Source organism: Lampetra planeri, chromosome 10, assembly GCF_965212315.1.
Source record: "Lampetra planeri chromosome 10, kcLamPlan1.2.h2, whole genome shotgun sequence".
In the NCBI taxonomy this organism is placed as follows: domain Eukaryota; kingdom Metazoa; phylum Chordata; class Hyperoartia; order Petromyzontiformes; family Petromyzontidae; genus Lampetra; species Lampetra planeri.
In genome coordinates, this window is record NC_136116.1 from 3,682,352 (window position 1) to 3,699,374 (window position 17,023).

At 49.4% G+C, this 17,023-nt stretch overlaps 1 protein-coding gene across 1 annotated transcript in view; it reads right to left on the bottom strand.

Moving 5' to 3' along the window:
- LOC144721128 (uncharacterized) overlaps positions 1–17,023 on the bottom strand; it is a 67,554-nt gene extending 50,531 nt beyond the window's left edge. Inside the window, exons 1-8 of the mRNA XM_078598524.1 lie at positions 16,945–17,023; positions 11,972–12,198; positions 10,448–10,629; positions 9,445–9,834; positions 8,082–8,102; positions 6,998–7,057; positions 1,839–1,892; positions 1,061–1,105 (exon numbers count right to left, since the gene is read on the bottom strand). Coding sequence (XP_078454650.1) covers positions 1,061–1,105; positions 1,839–1,892; positions 6,998–7,057; positions 8,082–8,102; positions 9,445–9,834; positions 10,448–10,629; positions 11,972–12,194 — 975 coding nt within the window. The 5' untranslated portion in view covers positions 12,195–12,198; positions 16,945–17,023. The remainder of the gene's footprint in view (positions 1–1,060; positions 1,106–1,838; positions 1,893–6,997; positions 7,058–8,081; positions 8,103–9,444; positions 9,835–10,447; positions 10,630–11,971; positions 12,199–16,944) is intronic.

Sequence of the window (17,023 nt, forward strand, 5' to 3'; positions counted from 1 at the left end):
TCCCGTGTACGGATCGCATTCCCAACACTCAAAGCACACGCTTGTTCTCCACGGGCTAACAATCTCCTTTTTATGTTTTTTCACACATTACCGAATTTGTTACGGACAAATTAAGGTCACGATAAAAAATCAGAGAGACACTCGTGATCAAAGCCGCCACAACGAAAAATTATTTCCAGACAAATCGCAGACGTTCACTTTTTTGTTCACCAGTCCCCCCCACCGCCTCCCCTACCCCCCCCCCCCCCCCCCAGGGCACAAACGCAGGCTCACAGGGCCCCCTCTTAGCCGTACAATACTGCGCATCAATTGTGTACCCTACGCTCGTAACGGCAACGTCTCAATATTGCCAGCAGCCATGTTCTATCCACTGCCGGATGAAGCCCCCCCCCACCCGCCCGCCCCATGTCATCATGAGCCGATTTCGTCGCGACATCTCAAAAAGTGGTCATCCTCATGGGAGCGTTGTTTTCTTTTGAGCTGACGTAGCGTCGCCAGCGTTGTTCATCCGCTACAGTCACTTACCGAGCCGCGTCCTGCCCAAAGCCACTTAATTTACCGAACGATCAATACGATGCTTTAATTTGCACATGTTCCCTGCTCCATGTCCGCCTCGTCCCGTCCTTCAATGTCATTACGAGCATGCACCTCTCCGTGTTTCTGCGAGTGCTATGACAGATTTTTGAGATGAGGGGGAGGAGGATGTTCCAGACATTAAGAGGCAATCACGGCCCTTCACAGAATGAAAAAATTGGAGAGCTTCCAGACCAAAATGGAATAGTTGTGGACATCATCAAAAAAAGTAGGACCAGCTGCTAAATCAAAATGAGTGGACCTCTTTCATTAATGTTTTCACAGAAATTAAATACCTCAATCATTCAATAATTCCTCGATAAATTCTGCTATTTAAAATAAAGGGGTGGACAATACTGACTTGAATAGTTCCAGACCCATCTGTCTCATCACACATGTATCACAACCTGTTCGCGAATGTAAACTCGTTTTTAAAATATCAATAAAAGTTTTTACACAAAAAATGTCTCAAGCCAGGGCTTCTCACCTCCGCGCCATCAGCTCCACGGGTTCCTGGCACCCCGGCGTCGCCCTGTGGGTTACGGGCGACACCGTTAAGGGAGACGAACTCCTAGCGAGGAGATCAACGGTCAGTGGCGTAGCTGTAGAGCAGGGGTAGGGAACCTTTTTTCTGCCAAGGGCCATTTGGATATTTACAACATCATTCGCGGGCCATACAAAATTATCAAGTATAAAATTAGCCCGTTATATTTGCTCAAACATTTAATTAACTCACCCCTAATGTGATGGCTGGAACTGCTTCTCTTTGGCGAGGCATGTGATGTTAGCTGGTATTGATGATGTTGCTACTCGCAACTGCTTTTCCAGGTTTGCTCTTAGATTTATTGCATTTCGAGTCCCGTCTGCGGTTGCCTTGGCAGGGCCACACCAAATGATTTCGCAGGCCTTGTACGGCTCGCGGGCCGGACGTTCCCCACCCCTGCTGTAGAGTGTGAAGGTGCGGTGCTGGCGATGGTGCTAGTGGTGTGGGGAGCGGTGGTGCAGTCACGATTATGTTAACCGGTCCTCGGCCTCCCTTAGGTCGACTCAGCCTCAAATGAGTACCTGGTGCGGTGCGAAAACATCACCACTGGAGAGACAAAGGTGGTCGGGCGTGGTGTTGGCCACCCACCCACTCGTGTGCCGTGCCGGCCTGCATAGGTGCTACTCGCTAACAGCACTTGCCCCAACAGTCTGTTAAGGCTACACGGAGGATCGTTGTCTTTGGTGCTGGTGGTGCAGGCGGTGGTGATGATGTCGCTCACCTTCTGTCCTCTTTCACCATGCGCACCATCCCTTCCCGGTTTTCCTTTCCTACCCTGCGATAGAAAGAAAGAGAATCATCATCAAATCCCGCGTGTGTACAGAGCTGTATCGAGCAATACATAAAGACTCGCAGACACTCACACAACCCCAACACTGGGGGCTGATGAACGTGAAAGCTGTGGCACCAGCTACGTAGCATGGCGGGGGGGGGGGGGCGTTTAATTCGCAAGATCCATTTGACATACATGTAAAAAAAAATGAAAAATGCGTCTTGACTTAAAGCTTTCGTGACTGCAGGAATTCATATTCGTGGGTCTTTCGGTAAAGTCTCGTAGATAGGTTTATCATTTATGTATTTCCTTTGAACCTATCTACGTGACTTCATCGAAAGACCCAAGAATATAAAAATGCGTCTGTCTGCAACAACCAGCCGGACAAAATGACAACTCGAGTTACGGCTAAGAGATGGTCCGTCGAAGCCGTTCGTCGTACGCACACGGGGTGGGGAGCTTGGGCAGAGGGCACTCACACAGAGGGCACTCACACGGCAGGCGCGAGCAGATCGCGGCGGCGCGCAGTCTCTACGGCGCTTCACGTTTGTCCCAAGGTCGCGGCAACGTTGACGGCGTCGTGCCACCTTCCTCCCGCCAGTAAGTTTCTGTTTTCATTTAAGCTACTGTCGATCCGCCAACAGATGAAGGGTTCTAGATTTGAAGTTTTCGTGACTGCAAGGATCCATACTCTTTGGTTCTTTCGGTAAAGTCACGTAGGTGAAAATAATAATAATAATAATAAAAGTAAATAAAAATAAAATACAATATTTTTTATTTTCACCTACGTGACTTTACCGAAAGAACCAAGGAGTATAGATGATGAAGGGTTTCCCACAGCAATGTCGACCATTGGGGAGGCCATCGCCGCATTTAAACACGCCGGCAGGTGCGGGCTGGTCGAGGGAGGGGGCAAGGCCGGTGCTGACGTCATTTGTCACCGATGTTCGCTGTAGCCGGGAATCAAACTCAGTTGACCGAGTACCACCGATCTAACGCCCTTCAATCGAAAAGTGCTACAGGGCTGCTGTGCGCGTTAACGTCTCTCCACGGTGGCGAGATGTTAACTACCTCGCCTGGTATGCAGGAGGTTTGTGAGTTTGTTCCCGACCCTGACGCCTGCTGCATATTTGGAGTTTGCATGTTCTCCCTATGGTCGCGTGAATTTCCCCTCCAGTTTTCCCCCTCCACATTTAGAATCAACGTGCATTTAGAGTATTTGGCTGCTATGAATGTGCACGTGACAAGCAACTTCGTTGAGCTATCATGTTTGGCCCGGTGGCTTCTAAAAATAGTGATATAGCTCAGTCAGTGGGCCTTACCGGGTAAACTAAAAATAAAAGTTTATATTCTTGTTTCTTTCGGTAAAGTCACGTAGAAGGGAAACAATAAAATAATAAAAATATAAAACAATAAAATTCTCATGACGTTTCGACTGCAACACAAGCAATCATTGTTTCCCTTCTACGTGACTTTACCGAAAGAACCATGAATATGAATCCCTGCAGTAGTCATGAAAGCTTTAAATCAAAATGTAAAAGTTTATAGTTTAGTTTGTTTTGTTTGTGCGCTACTCGCCGCACGCTGCCCTGGAGTGAGCGCTGCCCTCAAACTGCACCACTCGGGGTAGAGAGCAAACCGACAATTATGGCTGTCTCCGGGAAGAAATACGACCGCACTCATGAGCCCACCTGGCTTCACTGCGAGACTTTCGACGCTGCAGGCCATCCCTACACTTTTTCCGTACCCTCGTGTATTAGTCGCCGTGTTTTTCACTTTTTTGCCTGATGTGAATTCCCATCTCCTTCGCCCTGCCCCTCTTGAGTTACCACCGTGGTGGTGGTGGTGGTAGTGGCATTTTAGTCAGACCTCCATTCGGTAGAATGTGTCCATATTGCAGCTAATGCCATGTGTTGTGTTTGGCAGCGTTTACGATCCGCTTCATTAACTGGTGAGCCCTGCGGAGAGACTGGCTAATGCAGGATATCATGGATTTAGGTCCAAAATGTGGGCGTACAGAAACTGAGAAAAAAATCCACATAAACCCTCGAGAGAGCAATGGCACATGTGTTATTTCGTTTAGGATATTATTCAAGGAGGTCCTTTACCAGTGGCAGAGCACTGGTCCGGGGACCCGAGTTCGATCCCTGGCTTACAACTAACCACAGTGGCAAGTGATGATATGGACCGTCCTTCCCTCCCCAGCTCTCGCCAACATGCACTGACAAAGCGCAGTGAAGTTGAGTCAAAGACTCCAGTGACAGGCGTGGCGTGGGAAGGCCCTAATACACTTTTTTTGTGGATTGAGAATGGTTAGAATTTACTTATTTTTATTATTTTTTCTCCTAAATTCTTTACCACCGAGAGGCACTTTCTGGACGTCTCCACCCACAGAGTACAGTATTAAAAAAACCCATAATTGTCGATGATAAATTGTTCTTCCAGTATTCATTTGGTAAATTCGGGTTTGAAATGCCATGCCCCCATTATAGTATGCGTAACCCGAGGAGTGGGGAGGATGTGAAAGATTTAATAAAAATGGCTTGTGGCGGAGCACGTGTGTACGGGGGCCGAGCTGTATTACTTCACCCCCCGGAGGGTTTCTTCTCCAGCGAAACTATTCGCAGGGCGCACCACTGCCGCAGCCTCACACCTGAGCATTCCCCCCACACCTGACCCAGAGAAATAACGAGGGCACGGCACTAAACACCAAAAGTATTCTCCCGGGTCACTGACCACGCACGCGCACAGACCAAGTCAACTTTCGAATGCATGGAATGCAATTAAAATATTGGGGGGGGGGGGAGGTTCTGCCACCCGCCACCCCCTCCTCCCTCGAAAGAACTCTTAACCCGTGCATAACCATGAGGGATCGGCTTTAGAAATGTCAATGGGAGGAATGTTTATCCTATTGGCGACTAAGTAGGCAGAACAGAAGCCGCATTGTGGTATCCGTAGGCAGACGGGGGGGGGGGGGGCTGACAGTGCAGGCTTCCCTGCTTTCGCGTGACGCACACCGATGCTGGACGCTTCCATTCACAGAAGGTTAGAGGCGCAGCCCCTGTAATTGCTCGCTCACGCCCCTGCTGGCAGGCGGATGGGGCCCTCCACTCGGGGTAGCTCAAGCAGGGCTCGCGGGAGCTCCCTGGGGAGGGCGTTTGGCCTGGTCTCACACTGGTGAGGCGAGGCCATTAAGAAGGCTGCTGCTGTCTCTGATGTAGGACAATCCGTTTCAAAGACAATGCCCATAATATTACCACACATTATTTCATAATAAAGGTTTTCGGGTTAGATCGCGTTATTTATAAATGTGTCGTAACCCTCCACCACCCGACACGGCCAAACAGTAAAAAATGTGTCACGCTTACAAAACACAAATAGTTCACTACTTTAGCCCACCGGTGTGTTGAAGAGTGAATCAACATCATTTACAATTTTTGAGTACGACGTTTCGCTGGTAATTACATCCAGCATCATCAGGCAATTTGCCAGAATGATGAAGCCCTCCACTTGCTCCCGGTCTTACAACTAACAACAGTGGCAAAGTGATGACATGGCCCGTCCTTATAGGGGAAACAAATACTAGTTAATAACAACTGAATGATTACCAATCTATTATATAATTTCAATACCCTCCCCCTCTCCGCCTCAAATCACTGCACCAGATTGGGTTAAATGATGACGTCACCGTGCTGCTCTATTTAAGACCGGGAACACGTCGGCTTTCGCGACCAATATTCTTCAAAATGAAGTTTTTTTAGGTTGGATCGCGCCACCACCCGACACAGCCAATTAGTAAGGTTTGTCACGTAAACAAAACGTGCCAGTTAGTCACTACTTAACTGGTGTGTTGGAGAGTAAATCCACAACATTTGCAATTTGGGTACTGTGACGTTTCGCTGGTAATAACATCCAGCATCATGGGGCGATTTTTGCCAGAATTATGGAAAAACTTGATTATGAATGTGCAAATGTATGGCACCCAAATACTCTGAACGCACGTTTCTACATCACTAAACGAGTCCCCTGGATTCAGCTGGCGGTGTAGATGTTGTGGCCACGGGCACGCCGTGCGATTTGAGGCCATGCAAGTGCCATGGTCAGAGCAATAAACGTCAGCACGTCATCGCGGCCTGAAGGTCGTTGACACCGCCACACCAAGCAAGCGCTTTCCACCCTCCTACAGGTTCCGCAGCTGCCACTGCACGGTAGGACACACGATCTCCAAAATCGGGCCCAACATCTACCGCACCATTTGCCCTGAGGTCTTCCACTTGGTGAACAGACTCCAACGTTGGAGACCTGTTGTATATAATCGGTTTTGAAAATTATATATAAAAAAAAAATTAAACAACGTGTAATTTTCCGAAATTATGGTAATGTGTAAGTTTACGGAATTATGCCAATTTGGAAAAATTACGCATATTTTAATTTTCATTTTTTTTTCAAGACCGAGTATATAAAACCGACCACTCCAACGTTCGTCAGACCTTTGTCAGAATCACTGCTGTCCCAAACCACGAACTTTACTTTCCATAATCGTCCAACGATTGAGCATTAAAAAGAGCCGAGTGCCCCACCTGTACTCCCACCACCTTAGAAACGCTACCGTGATGTCATTGCCCATGTCCAAACTTTTGAAACAAAATATCGCTCCATCGACAAGACACATTTTCGTCGTTTGCACCGCTCAAGACTATCGATGGCATTGAGCGGTGGAATTGAAAAACGGGGGAAAAAGTCCACGGCAAAAGAAAACGTACCAACGGTGCCAGGAGCATGGTTGCACACCTGACTGATTTTATTTGAAACCAATTGAATTTTCAGGTCTGTCAACCATGCAATGTAAACTATGTTGGCAACCAGAGAGAGAGAGAGAGAGACACGCTTTGTTCTACGAAAGCCCGACATCCGTACACTCCGAACACACTTTACAAAAAAGAAAAATGTCTCCTTAATGCAGGCGTTAAGGGCTTCATTGATTACATTCAACGCCACAAATCCCACTGCCGCCATCACGCGCAGCTGCGTAGGAACCACAAACAAGGGCACGTGAGTCGTCGTGCATGGGAAAGTGTGACAGGGAACGGTGGCCCACGACTTCTCACCGGGATTCCCGCAGCTCCACGCTCGCCTTTCTCGCACTGGCACGCCGGCGGCTTGGGGCACTGCTCGGCACACGAGGAAATACACGGAAATTTTAGTTTGGGAACAAACTTTTTTTGCTTTCACCCACACACCCACCCCCAACACACACACACACAATATTTCCTGTTATTTTTTGTTTTGGTTCCGAATGAGTCGAGGTGCTCCGGAAGGTAAGACGGACGTCCAAACTCGTGCCCGGTGTGGCAAAGAAAGCTACAAATCACACACGCACACACGCTGGATTGCAAGACGCATTGCCCAACTTGTGCAGTAAATTGCAGGCGTGCGGGATTGGGGGTGAATGCGTGGAGAACACCGTATATTCCAGCAATGTTATTGGTATCATAGCATCTCATGAGATTAGGAAATATCCACCTTTGAGCTCTTGTAGCAGAGCAGTAAACCACCACATGTTAGAGCACAACTCCCCAGAAGATGACATTACAGAACTACATCTGAATGGACTTCACAGTCTTCTTATATGCACCGTGGGCAGCACCTTTTACATGCCTTGCAAAATAATCTTCTTCGCCGTCAAACAAATGTTTCATTCTCCAGCAGCTTGAATAAGCTAAATGTAGTGAAAAATAATATTTAAGGTACGGTAATATTTTTTTATGTCATGCGGTGCATTGGTGAACAAGCTGAGATCATAAACTCACAATAACCGTACTTGGGAATCCAGCTTAATCATGAAAATTTTACAAATATATGTTTTGATACTGCATTGGTAGTGGTGCACAGTCACAAATAACTAAAATAGTTTACAGATGCGTTCAGTTTAATCATGGGTAGCTGCCTAAAGTTTACTCCGGGATCTCAGCAGTGTTGGTTCAACGTCTCTGACTCAATATTAACCGCCCCCTGAGATGTACAACCACCTCCAAAGTTTGGTGTTAAAACTCAGGCTCAACATGCATCACTTAAATCTCGTGAACTGTGACAGGTGACGTGCTGAACAGACGGAATTGAGCATTTTCCGCTTCACGCTCATTGCTTCTCATTTTAGGGAAAAAAAAGAAACAGTGCTTTTGCACATCTTACCTCTTCATCGGCAAGCGTGTTCTGCAGGAAACATAATGCCAAAATATGCGGAAGATTAGACAATACACAAATGAGGGTACAATACTGAGCGTTTCAATAAACTAAATGGAATAGCATGACTCTCGCTGTGATCTGTGCGTTAGAAATGTGGGCACGAAACGATGAAACTAGAACAGCAGTGGAAGAATTCACAAATAATCACGGAGAGGTAGACGCTCGGAGTTACACATAAAGAGGGACAACACAGAGCGGGGAATCAAACACTGATCGCAGAGATCTCTCTGCCTTGGCCGTTCGGGAAGGTTGGTGGGCTCAGGCAGTACACGCCGCTCGCGAGGGATGACGGATGAGAGACGAGACCGGTGGTAGAATGGCAGCCAAAGGATAAAATGCACTTGAGGAGGACAACCGACCAACACGGAGATGGAGTGGAGAGATCAGTTCGCGTGTGGGAGATGTACGGATTGTGGTATCGCAGGAAAGCAAAGGATGGTGGCAGCACGGGGAGGCTTTCATTCAGTAGTGGACAGAAAATGGATGATCGTGATGATGAATGAACAAAATAAAGTGAAATATAAAATGATCGAGGTTATCGTTCAAGACTACTCTAAAATTACTGCAGCACTGTGCAATTTCGTTTGTCACGTAGGCTTTCGCGACTAATATTATTCATAATAAAGTTGTTTTGGGTTAGATCGCATGAGTATAAATGTATCGTTAATCCGCCAATTCTGACAAAATCGCCCGATGATGCTGGATGTAATTACCGGAGGAATGTCGTAGTAAAATTTTACTCTCCAACACACCGGTGGGCTGAAGTAGCAACTAGTTGCCACGTTTTGTTTACGTGACAAACCTTACCAATTGGCTGTGTCGGGTTAACGACACATTTCTACTTATGCGACCTAACCCAAAAAAACCTTTATCATGAATGTCCAATTAACCTGTTTAAAACTAAGTGTCAAACTTTTAATTCGTCATTTACTCGTCACCATATGGCATGTCAGAATTGTGTTCTAGGAAATGTCAGTTAATTCCGCTGACGCCTACATCATAATGATTGCTGAGCATAATATGCCACAATGCCCCAAGAACTGCAGTGAAAACTGCTCTGTGCGTGCAGGAATTAGGTCACTTTCATGATTGCAGAAAAGTATCAAGATTGTTTGTTCATTATACGGCTTTCATTATTGTAAAGGAAAAGTAGAATGTGCGTATTATCTTGCATTTCGCGTATGCACACTTAGTTTTTACAAGATTTCCAACATTTCATACTGCGTACACTTTCAACAATTGGCCTCCGTCGAGCACAAACAGAAGCGGCTGCCCAGCAACGTTCTCCCCGCGTCACCCCCGGCCTCACCAGCTCGGCGACGAGAGTGCCCAGCGTGGCCGGGTGGCGCAGGTCGTGCACGTATCGCGTGGCCGGCGCGCTGGCCATGAGTCGCAGGCGGGCCGCGTTGTCCGGCTGGCGCGCCACGTTGCTCAGGCCCAGCACGAAGAGGCGCGTGCCCTGCGCGCGCAGCGCCCCCGCCGCCTGCGCCGGGTCGGGGCCGCGCGGGTGGTCGACGCCGTCCGTCACGAGGACGGCGACTCGCACCGAGTCGGCCCGCGCCTGCTCGTCATACAGCTCCGTGAGGTTGCCCAGCGCGTACGCCGTGTACGTGCCGTGTCCGATGTACGTCATCTGCCGCACCCGAGCGGAGAAATCGTCCGGTCCCTGCCAGTCACGCAGCATCTGCTCCACGCGCACCTGCAGAGAGAGAGAGAGGGGGGGAAGAGACACGCGTGGCACGGTTGTATGGACGTAGAATGTGGGCAGGAGGGGCCCAGGCGACAGGTTTTGTTGTGATTTAAAGGGGGGAACTACATTTTATTTAGTTTATTGGCATATTTCACCCACGTAAATCCATTGAGATGGAACATCTCGTCGAAAGGATGCTCAGGGTATCAATCGACGCGCACGTATTAAACACGTAATGGGAGTACACGTTTCATTGCTGGCACCAGGGCACATGGCAACCAGGCTATGCCACTGTCGTGGATGGGCTTTGTTTCTGCGTCAGTGATTTGTGTTCCAACGTGGTTCCTGCCCAATATGAGTTTCAAATTCTCCATATTTCATGGGAATCATAATTTTCAATCCGTGTTTACTTGAAATTATGTTTCTTTTTGTGACCATAGCCATTTATCAACGTAACTTGAAAAAAAATCTAACAAAAACAAAATGAAATCCTTGGAAACAAATCATTGGGCACGCTTATATTTTAATCATCATCCTCGCGCACGATTCCTCTATCTCTGGGGCCCCGGCGCATTAATCGAAAAAAAAGATACTACACCCTCGCAAAGTAGAGGGCACTGACCGTGCTGCTGTACTGGAGGAGTCCGATCCTCCAGCTGAGGATGCCAGCGAGGCCGGCCTCCCTCTGCAGCATCGCCGTGAAGTCCAGCACGAACTTCTGCTCGAAATTGTAGTTGCTGCCCTTGGCGCTCTCCGAGCTGTCGATGAGGAAGGCGATCTCCATGGCGCAGGTCAAGTTCACGTCTGGACCACATTTGCCAAAGGGAACGGCGAGGCGCACGAGCAGTGGCAGACGTGTGGTGCACGGGACGGACGAAGACAACACAACTTTTTGTTTACCGCCTTGTTATTTATTATGTTTTATAGTTTAGGTCAAGACTCGATGGGTGGCGACAATCGGGGGGTGGGAAGGTGGGGGGTTAGTTGCTTGGTAAGTGAAAACAGAAGCAAGTTGAAAGCGTTTATGGCATTAGAAGATAGGACGTAGTGCGTTTCTTCAGTCGCGCGCGCATGCACGCGTGCTGAGAGATGGAGACATGGGATATACCCCCCCCCCCAGGGGCAGCCGAGGCAGAGTGACAAAAGCAGATTGTATCTGAGTGGATCCATATCCTCCAGTTGTAATGCGTGTCCAATAAAAGGCCTCTGTGTTTCAGGAAAATTGATGACTTAAGAAATGGCCTGGATAAGCAACATTTCGCAAGTCGCAACGAACCAAAATGGACTTTTACAGAATACTTTACCGATAATTTAAAAAGATATTTTAAAAAACACTGATATTGCTGGCTGACAGTAGCTAACGAGTGAACAGACATAGGTCTCAAATGTTGGTGGTTCGTAGAATATTTGATTTTACGCGGCAGTATTGAATTCAAATTGTCAAATTAGCAGCGCAATTCCAAACACCAAAATATTTATTTGCAAAAAAAAACCCAAAATATTAAATCACGAAACGGATACAATTTCCAAGCAGGACTTTTCTCCTTTAAAAAAGAGACAGCTTTAAATTGTATTAAGCTTCATGGGTGAATTTAAAAACAACATTCAATACAAAGTGCAATAAACTGGCGCTCCTATCTGGGTGATGTTGAGCAGCCGTCCCAGTGGGGTTGACTTTTGCGTCCACGGAGTGGCCGGGCTGACCCTCGACCCCCCCACAGTTTCACCTCCCCACAGCAGCCAGATCTGTTCAGCGCTGGTGACCCGTAAAACATTTTTCCACCCAAAACACACCACATCTCGTACGTAGGTATGTTAAACTTATTTTGCACCGTACGTAGCCAACGGCGCTAACCGGAGGTGCAGGGGAAGGACAACAAACTAAAACACAAAAAGCAATTATAAAGAAATAAGTTTTCAATCTAGATTTAAAAGTGCATAGCTCCAGTGGCTTCCGATTATAATCGGAAGGAAGAGCGGTCCAGATGGCCGGAGAAGCCTCTCGCTACTACCGTGGCTACTAATCACATTTCTACTCCATTCAAACAGTGTCACACAAAGTATTCCGTCGAGGAACTAAGCCCCACTGCAGTTCGCATTTGACCGGGAAGCGTCTGTCAACTGAGAGGTGAGCTCGCCGCCAAACCTGGGCCGTCGCTCCCGTACAACGAAGCGGGCATCGGGTTTGCCTGGGGCCTCTTGTGGCGCAACGACGAGGGGGCCCTCCTTGTCGAATCTCGCCGGCCGCCCGCCCGTTGGCCGCTCGCCAGCTCCGCCATGCAGCACAGCAGCAGCACCAGGAGCGCCACCGTGGAGCCGCGAAGCTGCCAACCGCCGCCCGCGGAAGACGTGGCCCTGAACGGGGACATGGACCTGCGACACCGCACAGACCAGCCGAGTAGACAGTGAGGGTGCAGGCGGTGCAACTGCACCGCGGGGCCCATGGTGCCACGGAGTATGAAGTAGACGTACCCGCAACACGCGGTTCGACAGACCGAGTGGGGTAGTTATCGAGTGTCCCGGCGGTGCAACTGCAATGGGGTCGAAAGGGCCCAGGCGCCGGGCCACGAAGGGAAGAAGGGGGGGGGTGGGAGGGGGACAATTTTACAGGGGCCCGCGTTTAATTTCTTTCCCCAGGGCTCCATGCCCACCACGCCACACACCTGACACAGACCTTCACCTCTCTTGATGGATTCTGGGCGTCTCCCTGTAGGACAGCTCTATTGATATATGGGGCCCATTGCCTGCACAGACACCCGGGTGTGCTTTCATTTGTTCTGAGTTATGTCTGCTAACAGTGGGGCCAGCGTCAGGTGGTGTGCAGAGGGCTTCACATCTACAACTCAAGATTCTAACTTCATTGAAGCATCAACTACTTAAGGGGTGGATGCCACGGTTACCACACTCCACCACAAAGCCCACCACATGGGTTCGATGCCTGGCTACGGCGAACATTAACGGCGGGTGATATCCGGCAATGGTCCCGGGTCCGCTCCCATCCTGCACCAATTCGCACCGACAAGCAGAGCGAAGTACGGCAACCCCCCTCACCCCCCGTCACTGATGTGACGAGGGGTAAGCGGTCCAATCGCGGATTTGACAAAAAAAGAGAGGGAGGCGCTGTAAATTACAAAACCACTTGAAACGTGCCAGGGAGTTTATCATCAACGCTTCAAGTTCACACACAAATGCTTTAAAGGTTATAATCACGGGGGGTGGAGGGGGGGGTGGAGAGTTTATTGAGGTAAGACCTCTGATCTCTGCTATGAGGAGGAGTGGTGCCTCTGGGGGTCCCCTCCACCTCCTGGTGCGGTCATCGTCACCGGGGGGGGGTCCCTTTGCTCGCCTTGTACGAGGGACTCGCGCAACAACAAAAAAAACACGAAACCACGGCGAGCTTTTGGAATGCCACCGATTGTTAGGCTTGCGTGCGTGTGTCTGTGCGTGTGTGTCTGTGTGTGAGTGTCTGTGCGTGAGTGTCTGTGCGTGTGTGTCTGTGCGTGTGTGTCTGTGTGTCTGTGTGTGAGTGTCTGTGCGTGAGTGTTTGTGTGTGAGTGTCTGTGCGTGTGTGTCTGTGCGTGTGTGTCTGTGCGTGAGTGTCTGTGTGTGAGTGTCTGTGCGTGTGTGTCTGTGTGTGAGTGTCTGTGCGCGTGTGTTTGTGTGTGAGTGTCTGTGCGTGTGTGTCTGTGTGTGTGTCTGTGCGTGTGTGTCTGTGTGTGTGTGTCTGTGCGTGTGTGTCTGTGCGTGTGTGTCTGTGTGTGTGTGTGTGTGTCTGTGCGTGTGTGTCTGTGTGTGAGTGTCTGTGCGTGTGTGTCTGTGTGTGAGTGTCTGTGCGTGTGTGTGCAGTGGGGAGCGGTGGTGTAGTGGTCAGCTCGCTGCTCTACGAACCTGGCGGCCCGGGTTCGATTCCCGCTCACGGCCAACACCAGTGACGATTATCTGAACCGGTCCTGGGCCTCCCCTAGGTCGACTCAGCCTCAAATGAGTACTTGATGCGATGTGTAAACATCGTCACTGGAGAGACAAAGGCGGCCGGGCGTGGTGTTGTCAACCCACCCCCTCGTGTGCCGTGCCGGCCTTGCTAACAGCACTTGCCCCTACAGTATGTTAATTCTATACGGGGGATATCTGTATTTGTATGTGTGCACGTGTTTGGAGTTTTATCGGAGTTCCAACTTCCCATTAAGCCACTTTTAGGTTAACTATCGCGCAAGTTGACCAGTGGACACGAGTGATGGTCACGTCTGGTGGTGGTTGTTTTTGTTAAAGGATGTTTATTTTTTTAAGTTACGGAGTTGTTCCTTCTCTGTAATTATCTTGCCATATCCAGCGCCGCGAGGGGGCTCTGCGGGTTGACGTGAGCTTGACTCGCGATCGTCAGGGTTTGCGAGTTCAAATCCTGGTCGGCGGGGTCGACTCAGCCCCCTTACGCCCCTCGAAGCTTGAGACAACGAGAGAGACTTTGCTGTGAACGCGACAGCAGTTGTTCCTGCTGGGAGACTGGCTCCCGCCAGAGCAACGTGGAATTGCCACCTCTAGCGGAAGGGGTTATTGCCTAGGACCAAATCACGCGGAGTGTGCTTTTCCTTATCGGATATCAAACGCTAAGCAGGTTTTAGACTGCATAGTGCTTCGAAAAACGAACTACCGTGCATAACAGGTGTTATAGGCTGCTGCAGGGATATGGTTGGGCAGTCGAAGGCAGTGCAGCAAAACAGTGTTGTTGTACCGTATTTATAAGCTCCCGCATCTATGCTTCCCACCGTCGGCGAACCTGCACTGACCAGCGTGGTGAAGTATAGTCAAACAGCCCCCACAAGGCACGGGGAGGCCTTCATCCAGCAGTGGATTTAACAAAGGGCTGGACGTGTCGTCCGTGACACGGGGCTATTAGCATCGACGAGCAACGTCCCATCGCTTGTTCGAACAGGGAAACTCTTCGGTTTCGGCATTCGTGTGTCATGCCCCTCAGCCCGCAGTACATACTCACAGACGATAGCTCGGGTTCACGTTATCTCATGTTCAGTCTTAAATGGAACAAAAACACCCCGCACTGAATTCAGCGTTCAGAAAGTTTAGTGGGCAGCCTAGCAAGAGTGCCAAACGCCAACAGAGCAGGCAAAATGTTCATTTGTAAACGGATAATAAATCAACGTTGAGATTCGCCCGTGATCCTTTACCACGGGAAAACGCCTTCGTTTGTTCCTTGTGCAATATCCCTTAAGGGTCGTGTTACGCGTTCTCTGGCGATATTGACGTTGATGTATCTTGTTGTTGCTGTTGTTCTTATTGCCTGCTGCTGTTATCACGCAGCACCACGGATCTCCCGTGTAACAAATCAAGTAAACTCATCACTCAAATAATAATAATAGGTGTTTACCCTTTCTGGAAATAAAACAGGAGGTGTTCAGATGTTTAAACACCAAATATGAACCTTTTGCAAGCAATCAAGCACTACATTAACCACGCACGGTACTTGTGGTGAACATGCCGACAAAACATGCTCTGATAATATACGGGCATTGTATTTTAAACTGATTGGCCTACACCAAAGACAGCGGCCTTCTTGAGGGCCTCGTCTCACCAGTGTCAGGCCAGAGAAGAACGAAAACAACCCCGAAACTCAGCACTCAAATTTTGGGGCGCTGTAAAGCGATGGCTGCATAAGGATCATGCACGCATGAATGTTGAACTTCTTTCGCACCGTACATAGCCAATCGGAGGTACATGTATATTCCAACCATATTTCACGAACTCATTCTGTCGCTCCACAGAGCCAGTGATTTCGCTTGGCGTGTATAATCAGCTTCACCAAGAGATCACTCACTTTTGTAATTACCAACCAGTTCCTCACTCTGTAATAGGGTTTCCACCTGAGGTACTGGAAAGAACCACCCCAACAGGAACATATCATGGGAAAAACAGGAATACAGGGGAAGAGAACAGAACTCCATGTAAAAGCGTGTCCTTGAGTGGTGTCTTATTATCATTTGGCGCAGTAACGACATTGTCAGCTCAGGCCATGCGGCAATCGGTCAGGTGGGGGCCCCTAATATTTTAATTTTAATTAAATAAAAATAAAACGCGCAACGTAAATGATGGCATTTTCATTCAAATAAAATGGAAACCGACCGCGTTTTAAATAAGTGTCGTTGTTCTTTTACACCGTTGTTGAAAAACATATCTCATGGTGCTTGATAAGGGGGCCCCAACTCGTAGCTTTGGCCACCAGAGAGGGCGGGGGGGGGGGGGCAAGGCACCCCCTTCCCGCACGATAGTTACGCGACTGGTTATTATCATCATCATGACGCCACTGACAAAAACCGGGACCTTTAATATTCCCGGCAGAGTTACAGACGTCCCAGGATAGCCACCTTTAAAAAGGGGAAAACCGGGACAGGTGGCAAGGCCACTCGGCCACGGTAGCCCTCCCTCCTTAGTCGTAAAAAGTAAAAACAAATCTGCCGTTAATTGACAGCGAGGGCCTTCAACAGCTTCCAGACTGCGTCGGTCTGTGAACTGCTGCTCGTTTGTGTACGAAGAGCAGCAGCAGCAGCGGCGGCAGCAAAAGAAGAAAGGGCAAAGCGACGCAAGTAAAGATGCGATGCACGTTCAGATCGCCACCGCAAATAAATGACACCTCTGCGACAATCAGCACGTGGGACCAAGGGGCAAAAGTCACCGCCAGCGCGCACTCCACAGGTGACACAGGGTGAATTGAAGAAAACACACGGTGGCCTGGAGCTCCGGTAAATATTGGCCTTCACTTTGTCGCCCCAGTTAATCCGCCGACTTGTTAATCAGTTCACCTACCACTGTCGTAAGCTCGTGTGTAGCTTTGCAGCGTCTGAGGCTCACATGTACAGCACTCTGAAGACCAAGCCTGGAGCTATCGCTCAGAAGGCTTGCCCTGTCGCGATCTCACAAGCCGCCTATCGCGCCGGCCATTCGCTTCACCCGTGGCCAACGAGCTCACACCTGCAGTGCGCGCTCGTGGTTAGACACACCTGCAGTGCGCGCTCGTGGTTAGACACACCTGCAGTCCGCGTACGGCTCGCGCGTAGCTCCGCCGAAAGGTTTCCACCTGCAAAGTGAAGGGCATCACGGAGGCTCACCTACCTCCTGCCGTGGTGAGCAGCGATCACGAGACGGGAGATGCCGCGTCCGCTGCTTCGTTCATCCAAAACGAGTGCCTGCC